At 35.9% G+C, this 10,266-nt stretch overlaps 1 protein-coding gene across 1 annotated transcript in view; it reads right to left on the reverse strand.

The window, feature by feature from the left end:
• Positions 1–10,266, reverse strand: part of STK3 (serine/threonine kinase 3) — a 142,932-nt gene that overhangs the window by 70,030 nt on the left and 62,636 nt on the right. Inside the window, exon 7 of the mRNA XM_026841501.1 lies at positions 2,135–2,272. Within this exon, the coding sequence (XP_026697302.1) occupies positions 2,135–2,272 (138 nt within the window). The remainder of the gene's footprint in view (positions 1–2,134; positions 2,273–10,266) is intronic.

Below are 10,266 nucleotides of genomic sequence, written 5' to 3' on the forward strand. Positions count from 1 at the left end.
ATTAATCTTAACAAACTGACAGTATAAATTAGTGGCTGTAAGCAGAGTAACTATGGCGGCCTACTTCAACGGATCTGTACTTTATATGTCATAAAAAATTTCTTGATCTGTGATGTTGAAATGTGGAACAAGCAAAAAAAAAAAAAAATCTTACTTTTAGCAGGAATGTTAATTTTTAATTCAAGGCCATTTAAAACATTACTTCTTCAACTAATACATGTGCATGATACCATTTACATTGATTTTGCTGTCTAGTAAACACATGCTCTTACAAAAATTCTGAGTTTTGTGTCATTATATGCAAATACAATTAGGCAAAATGTAACTTTAAGCACCTTAGAAATGTATTATTAAACATTAAAATCATTCCACGAACAACAGAATTGATGAAGCCTAGTGTCCTACACCTATTACCTATCTTCTCCCTTGACACATTAATTCAATTACTCTCCTTTTTCCTCCAACATCCTTCCCCACAAGCAGCACTTTCATTCCCACTCACACACACCCACAGCACCTCCAGCTCCATCACACACGCTCCAGATTCCAGCTGGGAGAAAAGGCAACACATACTTGTGCTTGACACGGTATTTGGTTTTTTGGCCAGTAAGCACATGGAAAGAGGAACGCTGAAGCTTTTTTTTTTTCCTTACTTGCACACATTAATGCAAGTCTCTTCTGTCCAGCTGCCAGCATTCAGCTAACTATACAAACTTCATATCTTTAAGCTCTCACGTACTGATTCCACCAGCATACAAAAATCTGTAACTTTCAATTTTTACTTTCCTTGCAATCTACATTTTAGTGTTCTCACAGTGTGGAAAATAAAATATTCATAACACGACTTAGGAATTTGGTGATCTATTACTGGAAACTACTTTGCAAAATATTTATGTTCTCATTGTAGTAGAGTTCACTGGGATTTAAATTTTAAAAGAGCCTATTTCTAGTTAGAGGCCAAATAAATCTAGTATGAGCATCCTACAGATTAAATTTCAGAATATCAGATTCTTATGTAGACTGATGAACAAATAAAATTAATAATAATATTTACCAATAGCAGTGAAATGCATAAAAGAACCCTAAATTATCCAGAAGTTTAATGAAGTAGGAACCAGAAAAGTAAAAGGAGCAGAGGACCTAGCAAAATTTTCACTTCTATCTCATTATCAATGCAAGCTTATTTACAGGAAATTTTAGATTCCATTTCAATCATCATGGATATTATAATTCTTCTAGAAATATTCCCCCCCCCCCCATCTCCCTTCACTACCTTTGCTCTTTGTTTTTTCTTAGTTATTTGTAGGCTTATTATGACAGCCCTGTAGGCAACAGATAACACAAATACAGAGCCAGAAGAGAAAACTTTCTTTACATTTTCGCTCTCCCACACATAATAAAATGTGTGGCTCCTGTAAAATTACGTCCATTTCACAAAGACTAAATCTTTCTTGATAGATCAGTCCCTCCTGTTTTATTTTTGTAGTTCTTTGAAACTTCTCTGCTTTATGTCCATCTCAGTACCAAAAAGATGCAACCATTAAATTTCTGCAGCTACAAGAAGCTCAGGTCAGCAAGTGGGTGAAAGCCAAGCGCACCTTGCCCTGGCTCCATAGGTCCACACCACCAACTACAGCTCAAATTTAAAAGAGCCCGCTTAGTATAAATCACCCCAACAACAAACTCATTATACTGTCTATTTGCATCAGACCCTTCTAGGACACAGAGCAAGCTGTCTGCTTAATCTGACATGACCAGAAGGAAAGATTGAGTATACTCCACGGGTGGTCCACACTGAGGGCTAACATGGGCTCAATTCCTTTACTTAGCACTTGCCTAAATCCTGAGATCTATTGAGGGCCTCTAACCACAAAGCAAGGATCCAATTTTAATAGCAAGAACCAACCCTAAACTATATAAAGAGCAATTAATTTTTAGAAGCAGCAAAGGACAAATAAAATGAGGGTAGAGATACAGGAGCTGACAGAGAAAAAGACCACAGAGTGGAAAAGAAACAAAGCATGATACTTGTTAAAATGAGATTTGCCCTTAGAAATTTTCACAACAGTTCTGGTTTGAGACTAGAGGAATAAAGCCATAAAACTTGCATTTCCTCAGTAACTTAAATACTGACCTGTAGCAGCTGTGTTGCTGTAGCTCTTTGTTCAGGATTTTTCACTAAGCATTTCTTCACAAAATCTGTGAATTCATCAGACCAGAGCTCTGGCTTCCGGAAGGTGGGAGGGGGATTTGTAGGAATCATAAAAATAGCCTAGATAAAAAAATCAAACAACAATAGCAAGTTTAAACAAAACACATGATCACAACACTGAAACCAAGTAAATAAATTGCTTTATCCACCTTTCTTATCAGGCTGAGAATCTGGAAAACAAATTTTAAGTAAGGTACGATTTCCACTCAGATCGAGGTTCAGGAAGTAAATCCATGAGCTACTAAGGTAGCTACTTCCCATTAGATTTTCTCTATTTAAACGGTACCCCACTGAGCACATCACTCCGTATTTTATCTATTGCTGTTTATCAATCTCGAGAGATTATTTTGTTCTTTCAGAAATTCTTAGTAGAAATGACAGCATTGCTTGTTTAAACAGGCACATATAAAGTTGCTGTGAAAAACCAAGTTCACCTTCTCCTCTCTTAACTGCATTTAGTTTTACAGGAGAATTGCTTAGGACATTTGGTAGGATTAATATTTCCTTCTTTATTCATAATTCTTCAGACGTAGTTTAAAACCTTGCTTTTCCTAATAAGATTTAGAAACATATGCTAAAAGACCTAAAACAACACAAAAAGATGATAAACCTAAAATAATCTAGTAACTTGTCTACTAGCAGTGAGAATTTATTTGAAATTGAAAAGGCAACTCTTTATCTATATAACAGAAATTTCACACTGTTGAGAACCATATGCAGACAAATTATTCAACTAGGAAAAAAGATTCATTCTACATAAAAAAATGTTTGTCCTACTTAAGATTATAAATGTATTGTGACATTTTCCTTCCGATTTTTTCCTCTAATTATAGGGGGGAAATTGTAGAGAGAGACAGAAAAAAAAAATAGTACAGGTCTGAGAGACTACTGTACAATAATGGGAAATTTTGAACTTCTGTATGTAATATCCCAAATGCATTCAGTATCATTGCTTATGATTTACACATGACAGCAACACACTTTTCAGAGCTACGTCTACTGACAGAAGTAATAAAGTATTATTTTCTTCTAAAACCAGCTTCAATTCAACCACATTTTCCAAAGTGAAAGGGAGCAGAAGTTCTTGTTTTTCTACAAGTGTAGGCAGAAATATGTACTGAGAAAAGAGGAAAAAATTGAAATGAGAGATTATGCACACTGTTAACATAGTAGAGTTTTAGAAGCTTCAGCCTGTCTTTGAAATACAGGCAGAAGGGAGAGGAAACGTCCTGTGATTTTATCTATAACTTGCTGAGAAGTCTGACTGGCTTTGAAAGTTGGTTTAACTCGTTCAAATCTTCACTCTAAAATTCCTCTCATATGCTGAAGAAAAGCGGAATTCATGCAGAATGATGCAAAAACTGTTTACTATAATTTTAATAAACAATTATTTCAGTACTGAATAGTTTGCTTTAATTCCAATACTTAAACATTTACAAAACTCATTTCACTATTTGCCCAATACAAGAATTACAAGAGGAGACCTGGGCATTTTGTTTAATAAAGATGTATGCTACAATAGCTTTATCTTTTCAGTGGGCAGGCATGCCAAACTAGTATATGAACTCAGATAGGAAACACGGCACTTTATTACCCTGTAATTATGTAAGCCTTACCTACTTGACTTTTGATACAAGATTAATTGTCAGTACAAATGATGTCCTTCTGGTATAAAGCAGTGGCTAACAAATTAATCTCTTTCTACCCTTGAAAGTAATGATCTCTTCTGAACTTTGAACTGATGACTTTTAATCTTATCTTTAGCTACTCTTAACAGCTAGCTCTGCAGTAGCTATTGAAAACACACAGCTGAAACAGAAGACTAGTAACTTCTGTTTATGTGGTGTCAAAATGTATACCTCCTGTTTGAGAATAAACATTGACCTGTCTCTCCACAGGTAAGCAAAGCTTAGTTTCAGAGTCCTACTCAGCTCCAATGTTCTGGGAATACTATTCGCCTTTGCCAACTATTTTCAGCAACGACACAGCAGTTAAGAACCACAGCAAAGAAGTGACTTCTTTATAATTCACAAAGGACAATGAGAAGAAAGAGGGAATTCATGAATCATTCTTTTATGGCAGGCAATAAAAGTCACAAAAGGAGATACTCAAGAGCTAGAGTTAGGGTCCTAAATCCACATGTATGCTTTGTATGTTTGTTGAAAATACATACTTCAGAAACATATATTTAACTAATGCTTGAACTGTAGACTTTTTAAAATCTTGATATGTAACATGAGCTGTGAGCTGAAAAAAAAATAGATGCATTTTTGTAATACAAGAAAACATACAGAAACTATATTTTCAAATAGAAACTCCAACTTGTTAATTATACCATGCACTTGCTAGCATGTACTTCTCCTCCCAGCTCTCAGCACTCCCTTTCGTTAACCAGCCTGAAATACTGGTTTTCAATTCCATCTTCCCTCTCTACTTCCTCATTTTGGCTTGCATATTTCTCTGCATAAAAGTTAAGCTCCCTCCCTCTTTCAAAATAGTCTATGATTTAGCTTCCAACTACTTCTGTTTCCTTCCAAGAAGCTTGCAAAGCAATCACCAGAGAATTATAAAGCTTGTCCCAAATCTCCAGGAATAAAAACAAAACGCTTATCTACAAGAACTTATTCCTCATTTTTGCTTCCATTTCTTGTCAAATACATCTTTTCTATCCTAAAAGAACTCTGTCCTATTTTAAAACAAAAGTAAGCCGTTTCAGTCACTCTGTTCCACGGGTGCCGAAGGAAGCAGAAAACCTAAGAGACTTTTTTTTTTTCATGCTTCTTTCTTCTTACCCTATATTTCTCCAGTCGCTGCATTCCCCAAAACTATTATTTGTAGTAATTTTTTGCCTCCACTCCAATTGTCATTTTGTGTAGGAGTTTCCCACAGCTATTGGTATTAGTACAGCTCTCACAGTAGGGCTGATGGCAATGCTCATACAGCCAGTGTTAGACAACTGCTGCTTAAATTAAAAACCAAATATAAGCTACCATCCATCCAATTACATGGGCTGAACTGGCAGTAACAACTGCAGGAAACGTTAGGAGGAAATTGTTCAGAGGGGGCAAGTTCTGACATACTATGAACGAGCTGGGGCTAATTCTTCTCTCTCTCCCACCTTCAACATCACTTTCCACATTTCCTTACATGTCTGAAACAGACTGGCAAGTCTTACTCAAGGAACACATCAAATATGCAGCCAAGGTGTTATGTTGTATGATTCAGTCTTTAGTTTTAACCATTCAATCAGCCTTTAAAAAACCAGTAAAAATCTCTAAGCTGTAAACTGTCAGAACTCAAGACTGAGGGACCATGGCAGCTTAATCAGTGTTGTCTTCACCTGTCTGTAGCAGACTCCATTTCAAATTTGTCCTGAACTGGTCCTTCCACCTCTACACCTTGAGCCCAGCTCTACTTTGAACCGTCTTTCATACACTGCTCTATGGTAAATTCTACACCTTGCAGTGAAACCAGAATCCAAAGGCAGATTACAGCATACAGGTGAAAAAAGATGGGGGGGGAATATACATCATCCAGGGCAGCCTTCAGTGGCTACTCCTGAGTTAGGCACGAGACAATCTTAACACAGTTTCCACTGTAACTGTTGCCTGTAAGCACTTACCTGCCCAATAACCAGCAGTTACGAGTAAGCTGAATATTGGACTGAGGACCAGGTCTTAAATGAGAGCAGAAATGTGCCAGTCAGCACAGGATTTTCTTTTTATTATTCTTAAAGACCTAGCATTTTAAATGAAGTCCAGGTTGAAAACATTTTTTTCGTGAACATTCTTTTATGGACAATTTTATTGGCATGAAAATGTAATTATGGTGATGATGATGAATTAGGAAACGGCAAAAGAAAAATGAAACCCTCATATACCACATATGGAATTTCCTAATCAGAAAATCCTTGCAGCTCATTCCTCCAGTCAGTCAGGGTAATACATCTGTATTTCACACAGCCCATGAACACATTAAATGATCAATAGTAATTGGGTAGAGGTACTATGTCTTTTGGGTTTTAGCTCCTTGTATAACTTATCTCTACTGCTTAGTTGACATAAGTGACTTGTAATAAATAGCAGGAAATAGAAAGTGTAACTTTTACTGTTATTGCCCAGTATCATGAATGCTACTGAAGGAGAGAGCAAAGATTTTTATATTGAGGTGATTTTATAAATTTTCATGCTGTGAAGCTGCATTGCTAGAATTTATGGAGAACTTTTTCTATAAAGAGGGTAAAGATGCAAGTCATACACAGGCAGTTTGTGACTCCATAGTTCTTGGCACCACAATTATACTACTAAATCCATTTACTGCAGAAAACAAACTCCAAAATACATTTAAACTCAGTAACACATTTTAGAGTACAAAATTCTATTTAGGGCTGGGGGAGTTAAAGATTGAATACCGTAACATTTTATTGACTTTAGAAACAAAGAATCAGCTCAGTGACACATTTTTCTCTTCTTTGTGGCACATGTCATAAAACTTCCCTCACTTCTTGAACAGCCTTCAAAAAGACTATTGAAACACCACTAATTATTCAATTACACAATTCAACAGATGTCTAGAAGCAGCATGGACAAGAAGGGTGAGGCACTAGCAAGTTGTACATTGGTTTTGCTTTGTTGAGCTTTTTTTGTTTGTTTTGGTGTTTAGTTTTATTTTTTTTTAATTCACAACTACAATATTGTTACAACAATATTTTTTGCAAAACTTTGTAACAGTGGAAACTAAGGTTACTGAACAATGCCTCGTGTTTAAAGACAAGGAAGGCTGTTTATGATCTGCTTCAGTAGAGATAATAAATTTAATTGTTAGAAGCACCCGAAAAAACACCAGCTTCCTCCTCCCATCTGCAAACACAGAAGTTTGTGAAGATCTTCTAGTGTGCTCAGACTTCTTGTGGAGAATTACAAACAGGTCTGGTTCCATCAGACATCTATCAGATACCTGATCCAAGGAGATTCTCAATATCCTTAACTGGAAACTGAATGTGGGATTCAAAAAGTATAAAAAGCTTTATTATCTTTCTGTGTGAAATATTAATTCTGTTGAAGCAGACAATACAATTTTTACCCTTTCTTTCTAGAAAGAAAAAGGTGGCTTTTCAGTCACTCCAGTCACGCACCCATTTCCACTTTTTTTTTTTTTTTTTTTTTTTTTTTTTTTTTTCCTCCGGGGTGGGGGGGCCGCAGCGCTCCTTACTGATCTCACTGACAAGAGCAACATGGGCAACATCAGATACAGAGATCAAGAAGGAACCACTCAAATCAAAACGGTGGATCCAGTGGCCCATGCAAATGCTAGTTTCATTTTCATTGCCTGTTTCATACCTGACACACTTTTAACAAAGAAGTGCCTTGAAGAAACACACTAAAACAGAGCATTATTTTCAATTTTGCACAGGGAAAACTGAACAATTTACTCTGAATTAAAGACAAAATTTGTCAAAACAATCCGATCCTCTTAATTTACCACAACGCTTTTTGAAACACTGTGTCATAAAAAGCATTTACTGAAGATATGTTCAGTGAATAAATACTCCAGACTGATCTAGCCACCCAATATGTAACTTCTACATCTTAGCTAGAACACATTTTTGGTTTAAGCTAAAATATTGAAGAAGCTGTTACCAATTAAGAGGAGGAAAAAAAAGTTCATTCAAGGAACTTATTTTTTTCAGTTGACTTTAATAATGAATTATCAAAAGAAAAATGTTTGAAAATGCCATCTGGAAAAAAAAAACCACAAAAAACAAACAAACAAACAAACAAAAACAAACAAAAAAACCCAACCTAAAACACAAACAAAAAACAAACAGCAATTACATTATTCTGAAAGCTAGATCATTGCAACAGAAAGATTTCCCCTTCCACAAAATTTTAAAAACTGATAATACCAAATATTAAAAAACACCTAATCCTAGCAATAGAATTACATTTTCAGCATTAAGCAAAAACTTCAAAGATTCCTATCACTGGTCAAGCAAAAAGGCCTTTCTTCACTGCAAGTTAGCAATGACTGTTCATCCAAACAAGTAACGTAATGAGAACGCCACACTGTTACACCCACCTGCCTCACAAGCTGCCAGCGAAGCACAGCTAGAATTATCAACACAGGCCTAAATGCAGGAAGGGATAAGTGGAGATATACTCCAGAGAACTTCTGGACAAACAATAACTGATACAGGATTTTTCACCCTAATGAAGGCACATATATGCGACATTTAACATGCAATTCTACCGTGGTCACATCGATAGTTCTTCAGTAGTGACCATGGATTAAATCACATATACAATACTACACACAGTAAAAATGACATTCAAAATATATTAGAATAAAGTGACAGACAACTTACATAACAGTATTTAAAAAATAAAATAAAACATCAGAAAAACAACAACAAAATAACAAAACCCAGAACTTTCCCAGCAGTTTAACAGCCATTCACTGTCACAGGCTTCCCTCCTGAATGATGACCTTTGCTGTTCAAAGCAAAGTATGCTTCACTTAAGATGTAAAGTAATAAAGCAATAAACACAGAGAAAAAATAAATAATGGAAAGAATAATCACATGATTAACAGCAAAGATGGGTTACTGAAAGATAAGCCATTTATATTGACCTGTATATTTATTATTGCTAGCAAGTTCATAACATTTTGACAGCGTTACAATAGGTCAAGAATGTAAAGATACCAATCTCAAACATTTTGCAATAGTAAGTGCAATTGTAAATCTACTGAAAAGAATCAACCCTTGCCTTGTTAGCACCGTCACGCAACAGACCTGTGCCTCAAGATTCACCTCTGAACTTACTCCTTCTACTAAACATGGGAGTTGGACTCAATGGTCTTTATGGGTCCCCTCCAACTGGAAATAGTCTATGATTGCATGATAGTTCCTTTAAAAAATTGCTTTAAATTTCAAAAGAATAGTACAGATCATATGACACCAGCTCAAGGAAGTCAGCATTCTAAGACCACAAGTTCATTCAGTTTGGGTTTTCTTTTACTGGTTTTAAACAAGCTCACTTATACAACTGATTTTTAAATCCCATCACGTATAACAACTTCAAAGTTCTACCATGTCCCAAGACAAATCTGCACTGGTATATTCAAAAGGCAGAATTTATTGCACTTGTTGTTATCCAATTAGCAAGACAAAGAGCAAGTTCCCCCTGCTAACTCATCTAAAAGGACCACGTCATCTGCATATGTCTGCTCATTATCAAACCTTTTTTTCAGATGAGTAATAAAAATATTTATTACGATCAATTTTTTTCCCATAAATATCACCTCAGCATGCTGTCCTACTGCCGGTTAATTTTCCAATTTATCCAGGGTGGGTTTTTTTTGTTTTGTTTCAGTTTTGAAAGTTTCTTGTCCTCTCATAAGTCATCACTTGTACTATTCAAAGAGATCTGGAAGCAACTCAGCAAATCAGTTGATGGAGTTGTTTGCAAAGAAACAGCTTTGTTTATCGGCAGTGGCCTTCTTTTGCTTACTTATTTCTTGTTCCTCTCCCTTCAAGTCCAGCAGACATATCAACATTTCCCCACGCTTTATTCCAATGTATTTAAATAATTCCCATTGATTTGGGGAACATTTCATGACATTTGCCTGTAGGTATTTCGACTATTACCTTGTCCCAACTTTTGATCTTCTACTTTAAACTGGAATAGCTTGAGTTTTTCTAGCCAGTGGGGCTATTTTGATTTCCTATATCCAACTCTTCAGCACAAAATATTCTTGAATTCTGCAGTTCAACTTAACACTGTCCTCCCATTTTCTTTTTGTTTAGAGACGTAACATTCAAGTTCCCCTTGCATCTACAAGGTTACGAACTCACTGATGTCAGTGAAGTTGCAACAGAAAACAGTCAGCAACCTGATCCTCAAAAATCTCCCCTCCTTCAACCTAAATAGCAAGCCTTTAAAGAGGGACAACTAATGCCTACTGAAAGTCTTTAGAGATGAGAAATAAAGCCTGGAAATATCTGCGGTCTCATTTAGGTTCTTCGGCTTCACTGGGGTTTTGGTGTTTCTTGG

The sequence above is a fragment of the Athene cunicularia genome, assembly GCF_003259725.1.
Source record: "Athene cunicularia isolate RWA chromosome 2 unlocalized genomic scaffold, athCun1 chr2_part1, whole genome shotgun sequence".
Lineage (NCBI taxonomy): Eukaryota > Metazoa > Chordata > Aves > Strigiformes > Strigidae > Athene > Athene cunicularia.